The sequence below is a fragment of the Neolamprologus brichardi genome, chromosome 20, assembly GCF_056152115.1.
Source record: "Neolamprologus brichardi isolate AB-2024 chromosome 20, ASM5615211v1, whole genome shotgun sequence".
Lineage (NCBI taxonomy): Eukaryota > Metazoa > Chordata > Actinopteri > Cichliformes > Cichlidae > Neolamprologus > Neolamprologus brichardi.
Window position 1 is genome coordinate 11,591,424 of NC_142123.1, and position 15,112 is coordinate 11,606,535.

A 15,112-nucleotide genomic window follows, 5' to 3' on the forward strand; every position below is an offset into this window, starting at 1 on the left:
TGTGTACAGCTGTTGATTGATTGATTTTTCTTTTCTTTTTAAGCTGTACATTTGTGTCCTACCTTTTGATGGTTGTAGTAAGACAACACGGACAAAGTTTTAATTTTGTTTTTTGTTTTTTTTTTCAATGAGATTTTCAGCAATTAGAAAAATTAAAAGTAAAGGAAGTGCTTCAAGATCCTTTGGAAACTCTATGGCAAATCTAGCTCTGGTTAGAACAGGCTGTGCCCTATTAAGGCAGAGGTTGCTTGACATAGTGACAAGGATGCTGGCCGATCTATCATTGTTATCAGTCAGAGCCCTGCAGGGTTCAAGAGATGTGTAAATGAAGGAAGCAGAATGTCTCTTCCATTATCTCCTCACTGATGGGAGAGCCCGGGACCTTCCCACCTCACCGCTCCATAATGGATGTATGACGCGTCTAGTGTGGGGAAACAAGATCGCCACATGTTTTGTATTTAGCTGGCCTGGCTTAATGTTAGCGAGCACGGCACAGCGCCTCTTTATCTCATCCGGTGCTGTTGCTATTTATCCTGCTGCCAGTACTGACAATAGCACCATTAGTCATCAGCAGCAATAGGATGAGGGGAATCTGGCAGCACCTATTACACGCAGGCAACTGCCGAACATCGCTGCTCCTTGATGCACATGGACAGGCACACACAGAGCAAGGGGCCGTAAAGGTAAACTGCAACTGGTGAAGAACAGCAAAAAACACCCACTTAGGTAGAAATGTGTAGTGAGTACTCAAACTCCATTGTTTCATATACAATTTATTTCATTTGATAAAGGCATACACTTAGTGAGAGACCAAACATTCTAGAAGAAATGTACATTTCCCTCTTTTTTTCACCCCAACAGTAATCTCTTCTTTACAAAACATCAAATCAAATTACTGGTTGAAAAATAATTCTGCTGATCACCCCTTTAAACCATTAAACAAGCCTCCTGAAGTCTGCTCATAGTAACAGAAGCACTGTTGTCCCTCTGGAGAGTAATACACCAAAGAAGTGGAACCATTCATGGCCTTTGAAACCCAAGAATATATTTTGAGGCAGAGGATTTCAGTGTTTCACTAACATTTCCTCTTACTTTACCCCCTCACCGCCGAAGGCTTTATCCAAAGTGTTACCCACGTCCACACTGTCCCAATTGATCCCTTCAGAGTAACCTACAGCCCAGAAAGCCTCCCCTTCACCTTTACAGATGAGGTTTCGTACAAGCATCTAAGCAAAGAGATTATTCTTGAAAATGGCAGAAGTAAAACAGCCCCTCAGACCTTTTCAGACACACATGTTCAGGCTCATTATTATGTGATTACACTCATGTTTGCTGCCCTGCAAATACAGTAGTTTAAGAAACACTGCTGAAGTACTAAGATACATTAGGGGAGCCCCCCTTTCTGAGCAGCTATGGAGAGAATGTGTCATTCATCTGTCTGTACAGCACTTTTGGAAAGCAGGAAAGCAACAGAAAACTGCTTAAAAACTAAAAGATCTAATTGAAAGGACTTTAAAAGTAAAATATGGATTCAGAATGATTTTTTTTTTTTTTTACAATATAAGTAAACTCAGGTAACACTGTTTTTATTGGTTGGCTGCAAAAGTCTTTTTTTTTAAGAAAATCACTAAACATGCACTAGCTTTAATTCATATTTTACAGTCATATACACAGGGTGGGTTTAGAGGCTTGTAGTGGACAGGGTTGAGGCTTTTTTCTTTTAAAATGACTGATAAGAACTGGGCCAGAGCACTGGAATAAAAGAACTAAGCTGGGAGAGGAATACAGCCCAGCTCCTCCATAAAAGGGGGAAGTTTGTTCCACGAAGATCACGATCTGTTCCTTCTACGTATTTATAGTCAGGATTCAGAGGCACACCAAATCTGTTTCATTTAGAGGCATTGGGATTTGACTGTTTCATGGCTTTCCAATAGGGTGGGGTCTGCATGGAGCGATTTGATTGATTGATTTCTCTCAGCGTTAACAGCCATGAGTGGATCAAACCTGCAGCACGAGCGAGAAGGCAAATTTTCAGAGAGGCATCATAAACTCAAAAGAGCTCTGCGGGGAGGATACAGCCCGTGTTGTTGTTGGTTTGATTTAAAATCTCTCCCTTTTCAAACTATCGATGTATTTGTGATTTAAGACTTGTGTCTGTGCTGGATAAGCACTGCTGCTCTGGGAACACAGGGAGAACACTTGTCGATGTGTGGCTGTATACTTATTGAATACACACAGAAGAGGAAAAAAAAAAGATGTAATGAAGCTGAAAAAGATTTTCAGGGAAAGAAGTAGGCTGAGTTTCATTCAGAATACTCTCAGAATAAAAGGGAGGATTTTTTTCTACTGGGGACAGACCCAGTTATAAAATGTACAATATCAGCCTTTCTTTTCTGAGGGTGTATCAAATGACAGAGTAAGGCAGTGGAAGAAGTATGAGCATGAAAGCAGAGTGTGTCTTTTACAGTATCTAAAGTACAAGAGTGGAACAGAGCACGGGTTAATAGTAAGACAGAAGTCTCTTTTTTCTTTTCTTTTTTTATAATTGGTGCTGAGACCAGAACCTGTGGAGCTGCCTAGATCTACACATCAGCACCCCCCTCCCCCTTCCCACCCTTTTGCTGAATGCTGTGAAGCCAGGCTTTACAGACAGGTGAGCAGTCCAACCCAGACCCATGCACAGCGAGAAAAAGCTACATTCCCTGCACAGTTTGCAGCCCTGTGCTTAGAATAAGCCATACTGGACATTTTCTAGAGATTCTGGATTTGTGCACAGGCCTGCACTGTGTGGGAAGAATAGCTTTTTTATGCTGTGACACACATCATATTATGCAATCCTTGTGTAATGCCATCTACAGCGCACAGCTCGGTTCGTTGGTGCAGTCATTGTGGCTACTGTGGTTACTGTCCACGTCCCTCTTCCTCAGCTCTCTGCCCGCCTTGTGTTGCTGACTGCTGCTGCTGCCGTGGCTGTGGTGGGCAGGTGAAGAAGAACGCTTGCCGTGCTCCTGGTGGTGCCCGTGATTCTGGTGATGGCTGTGAGCGTGCTCTTTGGTGCCACCGAGAGACTCCCCGTCGTCCCCGTCAGAGAATCCCACTCCTCTCTTGGTGTCGTCCATGGTCTCAAAGTTGTTGCTGGGGTTGCGGCTGATTACGTCGCTCTCCGGCACCACCTGCAGGTAGGCTCTGACGCGGTGGTGACGCGCGCCCTCGATGTCGCTGAAGTCAATGACGCGGCACTCGTACGTGCCCTCGTCAGACGGCTTGACTCGGGAGAGGCGGAGTTTGTGGGAGATGTTGCTTCCTACAACCTTCACAACCTGATGAAGGTAGACAGACAAAAAAACAAACAAACAAATAAAAAAACATATAATGTGGTTGGACTGTTACAAATATATCCAATATAACTTCCAATCAGAAGATATTTTACCAATGAGTGGCTGTTTTTAGATAATGGCAACCCAACAATAAATGTAGTGAAGTAAAAGCTATTAGTTTGATGAATGAATGAATGAACTAACAGTCACTATAGCTCCTGTTCATATCAGACCAAGAAAAACCTGCCATCTATTGAGAGTACTGAATTAATTAATGTTGCAATTTTCATGAGTCCCTTTAACTGGAATAGAAAGAAAATGTAATTTACTCTTTCAAAAAATGAAAAAGAGCAATTTGAAAACGCTGAAAATGATTCAACTAATATTTCAGCAAAAAGCAGCTCCAATACTGTAGCTATCTGTGCTGTCAGATCAGCTTTGTTTGGCTTTGTTCTTTTTCTGTATATACAGCTGAAGATGAGCCTTCCAAAAAAAATAAAAAAAAAACCACAGGAAAAGTGCACAAAACCCCCAAAAAGGACTTTTGCTATCTCACAGACCCCGAGGTGAGTTACGTTCTTACAAAATGTGCACTCACCTTCTCACTTCAACTAAGTATGGTGTGCTGTTTCTTGGCTTCAGCTATGAAGTTTTACTATTCACACGGGGCAGCTACAGCAGCGTATTAATGCCATTGTAGGTAAAATAGTAGAAGTTTGAGCTGGGTCAACATATACAGGGCTGTGCAAAAGTCCTTCATTTTTATACATTTACCTTCAAAGGAGTCAAACTTGTTGTCATATTTAAGATAGTTTTGAGTTCACAGGCTTTCTGCAGGTCTTTTAGAGTTTCTCTTTAGCTCTTCTTTTTAGTTATTTTCAGTCCAGTCCTTGTAGCTGACCCTGTTCAAAGGGTTTTTTGTGTTTTTTGCCAGGCAACATAATTTCTGAATATGTTTGCACATTTCAATAAATCGCTGCACCTATTTCTCGTTGTCTTTGTAGCAGCATACAAAGAAATGAGTGAAGAAATAAGAGGCAGCTCAAGACTTGCAGAGTACTGCATGGTCTGTGAGATTAAAGTCATCATTTTTAGTGAACCTCATGGCTACCCTTTGTAAAGTGGGAACAACCTCATTACATCACACATGTGGCCCACTTGCCACTTTTATGCCTGGCCACGCAAATTACACTTCAAAATCTGACTCGGCAGTAAGGATAAACTCAGTATTTTAGTGAATCCTTATATTATCATAAGCATCTGGACACGACCCTGAATTGTGCCTGTTTAGAAGAAAATAACACACTGGTCTGAATGAAATTGGCAGCGCTCCTTGTTTACTCGTAGCCTCTGTCGCGTGATGGTGATCCCACTTGCAAAATGAAGTGATGCGGCTCATTTACAAAAAGACAGTTTCTGCAACATTTCTCATAAATTTGTAACTTTAATCTCATTTGTTGACTGCAAACTTCTAAAATGTTATGAAATTTATCATTTTCTTGTAAACCTGTGCAATTTTTTGGAAACACCTATAATCTTTTCTTTTTTCTCTCTGAATCGGTTAAGTGGTTAAGATGATGATAGATGGATGGCTCATCCAAATGTATCAGATTTCACAAAAAGTTTTTTTCCCCCTTTGCAGTCCTGAGCCGGTTTTCCTCAGAAGAAGAACACAACACATAGAAAATCAAGACAAAACGACATCACAGACGTGGCATTTATCTTCTCATCTAACAATCAGCGAGAATGCAAATCAGTGCATCGTTTCAAAATGCCAAATTATTACTTTGATTGTATAAGCATCCTTCTTGCATGCAAATTCAGTCAAGCCACTTAAGGCTTGCGGCTGCCTATCATACACTCGTCTGTGTTGAGAAAATGAGCTGAGTGTATTTTGAAGATAGTTAAGATGCGTGAAGTCCTGGAGGTACAAAAGAAAGATCATAAGAAGAATAGAATAAATGTGTGGTGTGGCCCGGATGCACTCTAAGGCCACGCCTCCGCCAAGCCAATCACTCAGACAAACAATAAAATCTGTGAAGGAACGAAGAGAAGATGTCAAATGCTTTGCAAGTTTGCAGAGCAGGAGTTAAGATGATGAGAGTCTGGGGACATCTTGAGATGCGACGCACCAAGATATAAATACAACTTCATTTATCACCCACCTTCCTCCTCGTGACGCCAGTAGATGTTGGGATGTGTGCGTCGTGTGTGGCAGTGACATTTGCGCGTTTGGCTGTAAGCGTGAGCTTAATGCGTGCCGTTTGCGGCTGCATATGTGAGCATCTCATGGTGTTTTTTGTTTGACTGTATGGATGTGTGCCAGGATCCATTATATAGAGAGAGCTCATAATGATTTTGCAGCTGTGTAGCCTGCAGTGTTTTGCTCCACCCACACAAACATGCACACAGACACACAAAAGCACACAGACACACACACACAGTCACAAAAACACAGCATCAGTGATTCAGCAGCAGCTAGCCTTTTGGGAGAAAGCCGAAAGGTTTTTGTGTGTACATGTTTCTGCATGTTTAATGCAGCTTTATGCATCTTCAACTTCTGCACACACACGCACACGCACACGCACACACACACACACACACACACACACACACACAGCTTTAAAACCCCAGAAAGTAGAACATTTTTTGGTTCATTTTTGTAATTATAAAGTCAGTGGAAAGAGATAAGGCTAGGGGAATAAGTTTATGTAGAGATAACATGCAGTCGGTCCTGCAGTCTGCTCACTTCTGCAGGTAATTAGAAAAAAGTCAAAATGTTGAGTTACTCTATACTGTCCTGCTTCTTTCAATAAAAGGCTCACCTATTTTTCCGTTTGCCAGGGGGAGTACCAGAGGAGATATAAAAAGATCTGCTGACTTCCCACCCTTCCTTTTCCTCTGTGCTTTACTGAGATCTGGTGCTGCAGCCACAAAGTTTCAGTAGTGTTTATTAAAATTTGCAGATGATGCCCTCAGGGGCCACTCCCCCATGGGGAGGACACTTAACCACCCACGAGCAGCAGCGCTGCCTGCTCTTTGCCTGATGCTGTGCTTCTGCAGAGCCATCGAGGTTTTTAGTGAACGTGTTAATGCACCGTCTGGAGCGTTCACCCACCATGCGAGCTGCAACGACTGAAAATCACATCGCTGTGTGCAATACAGCATAAGCACAACATCTGTGGATCATGCAGAACAAGAAATTTAAATGTAATCATAAGCATTTTGAGTCTTCTAACACCAAGGCAAACATAACGGCTTTCTGGTGAAAATAACTGCAGATATTGTTCACAACTCACACTTATCTTTGTAGCATCCTTTGCCATCTCCTCCTCAGGAGCCACCTAGGAAAAGTGACAAACATTAGCAGAAGGATCTCAGTTTGATTGGCTTTCTAAAACTAAAAGTGAAACACATGTACCAGAATACAGAACTGATTATGTTTCTTGTTGTTCTTAGTGTGCCAGTTAGATACTGAAGCCCACATACTACAGTCAATATTTCACAAACACACAAATCAACATAAAATTAGCAAGGGTTTTTTCAAGTTTTTTTGGAGGAAAACTTCAGCTGTCGTGGGGCAAATACCATCATAATATGCAGTTTTGTGCAGATTTTTGGCTCCTTCTTGATCTGTTTTATACACAGTTACTGTATTTAGCTCAGTCTGACTCTGTCTTATCAATTCCTACATGCATCAAGAAAAACAAACCAACTGCTTAACATAGTCAGACATCTAAAAAACAAAACATATTTAATATTGAATATAAATGTGATATGGAATCTGAGTCTAAATGAGTGCTAATGTTACTCGAAGTCTAGTAGATGTGAGAGCAGCTGGTTAACACCTAATTATGTGATTGTATTGGCTTCATGTTCTTCTGCATCGTTTTATTAATTTTCGCCCCCATGTGGCTAATAGAATAATTAAAGTTGTTTTAAAGACTTTAATACGAGTTAATGTGAAATCATAAGGGATATACACGTGTTGTGGTTAAGATGAGAAAGTGTGTAAGTTAATGCATCGCCTGAATATGAGCAACCATACCACATGCAAGTCCTTTTACTCTCATTTGAAATAGAAAGTAACTTTTTCAGCTCGCTGTAAATGAAGAATCTTATGGATGAAGTAAACAACAGATATTTTTAAAGAAAAAAAGCTTTTGACATAACAGGTATCATCGATTTCAGGTCAAAAACTATTATTATAGTTATAGATCGCATATTGATGAAATGCTAATAAATACATCAAAACAAATAATAAAAATAAAACATGCAAAAGTGACTGTGGGGCAAAATGGGACCAAAGCTTACAGTCTGCATGTGGCAAGCTGATCCATAACGCCACTTTCTTTGGACTTGAGGTTGTAATTCTCTAACTATAGTTCAAGTCAAGTTAAAAAAGAAAAAGGGCTCATATTACCTTACTCTCCCATATACTCAAAAAAGACAATTTCTGAAGGCAACTCAGAGACAGAGAGCGTAAATACTTATTTCACCTTATGAGTCCGTGGGCTTAAAAACACCTGCTGTGGCAACTGCCATAAAGGTTGTTTTGAGCACTTTGGCAGGTGTTGAAATGTGTCTCTGTGGGCATATTTTAGCAATGTGATCACACAGTCGTGAAACTTGACAAGTGTGTAGCTGAGGTCAAAATGAAGGCTGAGTTCCAAGATCAGTACTGGGTAAAGGACACTGGAAGAAATCGAGGCAAGGGGCTCAAAACCTGTTCCCACCTTACAAACCTGCACCCACATTAGTCTGTTTTCCTTTGCATACTTATAGCCCCTTCTTTGATTTCTAATCTGTTCATTTACATGTTACAAACACATTTACTACAGTGCCAACTCTAGTGTGTACATCAGCATCACTGGGCTGGTGGGATCCCATTGCAAGATCATCTATAATTCATCTGGAGTTGATCTTTTATTTTAATTTTTCATCTTTTTGATCATTTTGGTAACATTGTAGAAACAAGCAGTCAGGCAATAGTGATTCAACTGAGCATTTAGATTTTCCAGGTGGCTGTGTTAACTATCCCAGGACGGATGACCACCTGTAAACAACATCACTAAGGGTGAACATATCCTTTAAATAAAACCAAAAAAAGGAGCCAGAATTTCTGTTGTGAACTTACTTCATTAGTTGTCCAGGGCTGCCTGTGGGTCCAGTCAAGATGGTTCCTGATGTACCACCACTGGATTTCCAGTGCATAGGAAGGGGTTCCCGCTCCTCTGAATGAGCAGGCCATCTCCACATCCTGACCTCTTTGGGCAGTCATATCGTGAGGCACCTCTGTGAACATGGCTGGACAGACACAGACATGGTTAACAAATGGTTCTAGTAGCTAGCTTTCAGTTCAGACAGACCAGCAAGCCTGAAGTGGATGCCCTTTGGAGCTTGCACCAAAACCGTAATGAGCTTTTTACAAGTGGATGACAATTTTTTTGACTTGAGCCTGGTAAAAGGGCACTTAATCACTATGTATTCATTTTTTTCTGCTCGGTTTTACTCTTGTAAGGGTAGAAAATGTTCTGATCCCACATTCAGACACACAGTGAGGTTTGATTTATACATCACAAATCCAACAATCTTTCAGAGAAGAGAGAAAGTTAGAGCTTGAGACCCTTTTCTGTCAAATTAAAATTGAGGTAGAGGGAAATTGAAGGAGGAAGTTGTTAGTGATAAGTGCTCAGAAATATATTCTGAAACACTTAAATCAATTTTCAGGAAAACCCTTAAATTGCTTCAGCAAAACAGTTGATAAATCTGAGACTGGGATGAGTGTAATGAGTCTGCATATTAACTGAACCAATAATACAGCAGCCCTAGCATAAATCATGGCGGAAACGAGGTGAGTGCTTTCTTTGTTCCATTTTCAAGCTGCTACAGCTAAATGATAAGTGTGTGTGTGAAGGTGAGACTGATGAACGCGAACAGGCAGAATGAGTGGGTGTGTACTGAAGAAAGACCCCAAGAGTGAGGAGTGTAAGTGTAAGTTATATTTGAAAACTACACATAAAAAATGTTCAATGTGTTGGCGTTTATGAAACCTATTGAGAAAAAAAAGCTTTTTTAAAACTTAAAAGAGTGTAGCTGTGATCGCTTAAACCTTTAAAATCACAACAGTATATGAAGCGGTCATGAAACTTTATAGCTTTGTAGCTGAGATTACACGAAAGGGTGAGTCTGACGATGGGTGCGGTCCAACCCGTAACAGTGATCCAGTGGGCCACTTTACAGCAGTATCATCATATGATCGAATACGGTGTTTAACTGGAAGAAAGTATCTGCTGAGTGTGACTTACGTGGTACATGTGAAGGATGAGGTAGGTTTAGAGGCAAGTCAGAAATAGATGTTGTTCCTGAAAATTTAAGGTCAAAGACTTGTTTTGCAAGTTGATTTTAAGAAGAATTTGTTTATTTTTTAGGAATTCCCAAGCCAGAGAGAGGAATATCTCAGTAAAGACTGAAGACAGTGTGGTTCCTAAAATTTCTAAAAATCATCCTTGATAACTTTAGGATTAGGCTTCAAACTTCTCGTTAGGGCTGGATCTGGTGTCCCAGAATCTCCTGCAGAACCAGGCTCAGGGAGAGGCTCAGGACCCCCAACCGGTTGCAGCAAATGGCTACGCCTCACTGAACCGAAGGTTTCTTTCTATTAAGGGGCGATCGTGGCTCAAGAGTTGGGAGTTTGCCTTGTAATCGGAAGGTTCGAGCCCCGGCTTGGACAGTCTCAGTCGTTGTGTCCTTGGGCAAGACACTTCACCTTCCACCTACTGGTGTTGGCCAGAAGGGCCGATGGTGCGATATGGCAGCCTCGCTTCTGTCAGTCTGCCCCAGGGCAGCTGTGGCTACAACTGTAGCTTGCCTCCACCTGTGTGTGGATGACTGGGTGTGTAAAGCGCTTTGGGGTCCCTAGGGGGGACTAGTAAAAGCACTATACAAATACAGGCCATTTACCATTTTAAAACGGAGTTTTTACTTCCCACCATCGCCAAGCTCATAATCTGATTATTGGGGTTTTCAATCCAACAATAAAGGGTGCAAATAAAACACAAATGACCTGAACTGAATATGTAAGAGTTTCCAACACATTATAAGAATAAACAGGAGAAAATGTATGCCCACCCATCCATTTCCCTATAGCTTACCCTATATAGGATCAGAGAGGAGTTAGACCCTATCCCAGCTGTCATAGAGCAAGAGGTGGGGTACACCCTGGACAGATCAACAGTCTATCACAAGGTTGACAAAAGGAGAAAGATAACCATTCATATCTAGGGGCAATTTTGAATCCCCAATTAACCTATCGCCACTAAGTGTATATCCCTGCACTTGCCAGGGTACTCAGAGAGAACCCATGCAGGCACAGAGAGAACATGCAAATGTCAGGATCCTGGGTCTCTCGACCCAGCGTTTTGAGTTCCTTGTGTCTCTTGTATTATGTTTGATGTTTAAGGTTCTCTTTGTATCTTAGTTTATTCCATAGTGTCCAGTGTTCTTAGGTTTCCTGTATTCTCTGTTTAGTTTCCTGTGTATTTAATCAGTTTCCCTCTGTGTAGCTGACCCCTGTGTCTCCCTCTGTGTGTCTAAGTGGATATTGTGATTTGAGTATTGTGCTTTGTTCCCACTCCTTGTGTTCTGTGTTTCCTCATACTGTCATGTGCTCCTCCATGTTCTCTATCTCCCTCCAGGCTGTCTCTGTGTACTTCCTGTTTTACTTTGAAGGTCTGTGTCTCAAGTAAGTGTATTCTGCTTTGCTTCCTTGTCTCGTCATGTCTGAGTTCTCTCAGCTGTGCTCTCCTCCTGTGTTGCATTCCCCTCGTTATTCCCCAATGTTTTTAAGCCCTGTGTTTCTCTGTGTCAGTGTCATGTCATCCCGCATGCTGTGTGTTTCCTTGTCTGCCTCTTGGTGAAGTTTAGTTTATATTTTCCAGTTTGGTTTAGGCCTGTATTATTTCTGTGTGTCAGCAATAAAGCTGCATTTTGAGTTATTCCCGTGTGTTGAGTTTTGTATTTTGGGTCCTCTTCCTGCCTGCACACAGCCGAATCATGACAGCAAACTCCAATCTAAAAGACCCAACTGGCCAGTGGATTTGCTGTGAAGCAGTGTGCTAGCTACTGTTCACCGTGAAAATCATGCAAGAGTTATTAAACTAGGTTAGCATGATCCACAGATGGATGACTGAATATAAAGGATTAATTCACAGTTAAGCTTCCTTAGACTGATGGAAAAGTGCGTGTCTTTGGTCTAAAAATCAAAGTGTGTTGTATGTGTATGCCTGTCAGTCTGTCAATAGATTTTAATCTTTGAATTATTTAACAAAGGGTAATTTAGAAATGGCCCTAATTTTAAATGTGCAAGAGCTGTGCCAGGAAAAAGTCTTTGCTATCCAAGAGTAACCATAGAGAAAAAATTAATTCTGCCAATAAACAGAAGCAAAGACAGCCCATTGTTTTAAATAATGTGCCATGCATCATATGAAAGAGTCGTTGAAGACAATATGAGGCCGTCTGTCCAAAGGTTCAAGCTAAACTGGAATTGAATTGATCACCATGAAAATGATGCTAAGCATAGTAAATTTGCCAAGGAATGGCTCAAAAAAGAGGGTTATGGAAATGGCCAATTCAAAGCCCGGCTGAAAGCTCGGGAGTCATTAAAAATATATTTCACACCGTTTAAACATTAAAACAAGGGAAAACATTCACACATGAACACAAGAAAACAAGAATCTTACATCATTTTTATTCTTCATCCCTTTCCTTTCACATACTCCCACCAAAAAAATCAAAACAAAACTCAACAGGCAGCGATCAATCACACCAGAGATGTCTACTACTATGAAAGAAACGCAACACTGAATTCGCTGCTTGCGTCTACATCACTGCCGTATTTTCAGCATTGTCTACAAAACCTTTCATTTATCATGCAGGAATTAGGAGTTTTCCTTCAAACTGTAAACTTCAGTAAACTTTAAAAAATCTCCACCTTTGAAATTGCCCCTACCAAGATTTGTCCAGCTTATTCACTCAGTAAGACTGAGTGAAATCAGTGCCAACTAAGTGCCGATTTTCATCTCGGTTCATAGATTAATTTCGCCCGTTCAACCAGTGGGGCTGCGCTATGGATCCGTCTTGTATTACGAGAGCGGTACAAGCCTCGAGTCATACATCCCTCTTGTACATTGATCAAATCTGCTTGTATTTTTCATTTGTGAAACCCGAAACACACCAGGTATCGATTTGACATTACACAGCCGGAGTCAGCAACAATGCCCGTGGCCCTTCTCTTGTAGATAATATTCAAAGCTGGGACATAAAGAACGGTGGAAGATAGAGCCTTTGAATTTGCTTTTAGCAACGATAATCTATCTTTTCCCACTTAGCTGTGAAGCCTACAATGCAAAATCCTTGGGCATTTTTTGGGGTGGAGGGGGCTTTAATGCTTCCCAAATTATAAAACCACATGAAAATGTGATAGTCATCAGCAGTTTATTATAATGTAAGAGAGATAATTCTCACCCAGCAATTTACAAAACCCACACAGCAGATGCTAATTTGATAGAACGATGTGCTGTTTCTCAGTCTGCCTCATCCAGTAAAATGTCTCTTTTCTTAATTACAATATTTCCCGCACCTGTTTAAGACTTTAAAAGCAGCTTTTAAAATGTAACAAATCGGAGGAAAATCTCACATATTGTCGCGCAGAATTAAATTATCTTCTGCTACTCTGCAAATCTGAACAATTCTCCTGTAATGATGATTCAAACTTGTGGCTCTCTAATGCTGTATCTCTTATTAATAGCCATTTATAATCACTGCATTGTTGAAGCCATAAAAGGCAGTGATGAGTTAGGTCTGCTCACCCCTAAGCATTATTATTATCCGCGAGATAAACGACGGAAGGCTCTCGGGCGACTGCTGCAAGTCGGTGCTTAAAAGCTACAGTACGGCTGACAAGTCACACTCCGTGTCAGCCCTGTTACCACAGGAAGAGGAAGAGATGGACAGACAAATTAAAGGGGGCTGAGAAGAAAAGGCTGCGTGTGTTTGCGCAGTCATCGAGAAAATAAATCATCAGCAGAGATCAAATTAACGAGTGATGTTTGTGAGAGTGTGGCTCTGTGTGTTTGTATATGGGAAGAATTAATATGAGATGCGCTGTGTGTGAGACAGAGGGAGAGGGACGGGAGAGGAGGAGGAGGAAGGTGGAGGACAGTGTGTGAGGCAGCAGATAGCTTGGAGTGGAGAAAGCTGCAGAGGCGCCTGCTATTGTTTATTTCTTTGAGAAGTGGAATGTGGTAATTACAGTGGTGATAAGAGGGGAACAGGAAATGTTCCTTTGTAGCGTACTTACTCCGGCCAACCTAACGTCTATCTTACACTCCTTATAAGCTTGTTTACACAGATGAGATCCGCCTAGATGACACTTTTCAAAATAGTGAAATTTTCGAGAAAAAGGAAGGAAATTGTTTTCTGTTTTGTTGAAAGAACCATAAATATAAAATTTCTTAAGTCCAGAAACTACCTTTCACACTTGCTGCTACCCTTCTGTTATAGATCACACTCATCTCCACCCTGCCTGCACGTACTTCTTCACCTCTCTTGTGCTCTGTCCATTGCTTTCCACAAGAAGGATGTAAATTCAAGGAGAAGAGATACAGGAGGTTCTAAGATGAGTTATTGCAAAACAAATGACATTTTCTGATTATTTACTTCCTCTCTGGACAGAATTCTTTTAGTAAATTTGGTTTATGGCTTGTCTTATGTATAGCATTCAGAAGAGATATAATCATAGCCTGCAGGCGCAATGTCAATAAAGTCATTATAAGAGTTCACAGTATCTCCTTATGTTTTTACTGTGGAAATGAAGAAGGAAGAAAATCAGTCAAGAGCAAAGACACTGGTACTGCGTTGGAAGATGGTGGTTTTTGCTTTGGAAATGCTGATTTTCTCAGTGATTGGTGGCAGCTAGTTGTTTTCAGCTCCAATATGTTCACCAATACTACCTGCCCAGCACCAAACAGGAGGCAGATAATGTTAGATAAAATGTCCAATGTGGCAGTTCTCTGGAAGAAAATGGCCTTGTTGGTGCCAGATGTCACGGGAGAATGGCCAGACTGCTCTGAACGCACAGCACGTTGGAGCAGATGGGCTACAGCAGCAGAAGACCAAACCAAGTGCCACTCCTGTCAGCTAAGAACAGAAAACTAAGACTACCATTCCCACCAGTTCACCAAAACTAATCAACAAAAGTCTGAAAGAATGTTGGAGGGCCCGATTAGTCTTGATTTCTGCTGCGACATTGACATGTTAGGGTCTAACATGATCTTGGCATCCCCAACAACATGGATCTACTATGCCTTTGCTGGCGAGGTGGTGCAATGGCGTGGAAGATACTTTCTTGGCATACTTTGGGTCTCTCAGTACCAACTGATGCCTCCATCAGAATAATGTGCCCTATGTCAGCGGTCCCCAACCCCCGGGCCTCGGACCGGTACCGGTCCACGAGTTGTTTGGTACTGGGCCACGAGAGTTGAGGCTCAGGTGTGAAATGTATGGTTTTCATGGTTTTTATCGGTTTTCAGCGTTATTTTGTTATCGTTTTTATCATTAACTCGGTTTTCCTGGGTCTTTTCACGTGTGTTATGAATAAATCTTCTTTTTTTCGGTACCGGTACTAGTTTTATTTTGTTGTATTTATCCGCGACACCTTAAAGGCCGGTCCATGAAAATATTGTCGATCATAAACCGGTCCGTGGCGCAAAAAAGGTTGGGGACCACTGCCCTAT

At 41.4% G+C, this 15,112-nt stretch overlaps 1 protein-coding gene across 1 annotated transcript in view; it reads right to left on the reverse strand.

Moving 5' to 3' along the window:
* Positions 1 to 757: 757 nt before the first annotated feature.
* Positions 758 to 15,112, reverse strand: part of LOC102782703 (V-set and transmembrane domain-containing protein 2-like protein) — a 48,704-nt gene continuing 34,349 nt past the window's right edge. The window contains exons 2-4 of the mRNA XM_006785286.2: positions 8,455 to 8,624; positions 6,617 to 6,661; positions 758 to 3,320 (exon numbers count right to left, since the gene is read on the reverse strand). Coding sequence (XP_006785349.2) covers positions 2,853 to 3,320; positions 6,617 to 6,661; positions 8,455 to 8,624 — 683 coding nt within the window. The 3' untranslated portion in view covers positions 758 to 2,852. The remainder of the gene's footprint in view (positions 3,321 to 6,616; positions 6,662 to 8,454; positions 8,625 to 15,112) is intronic.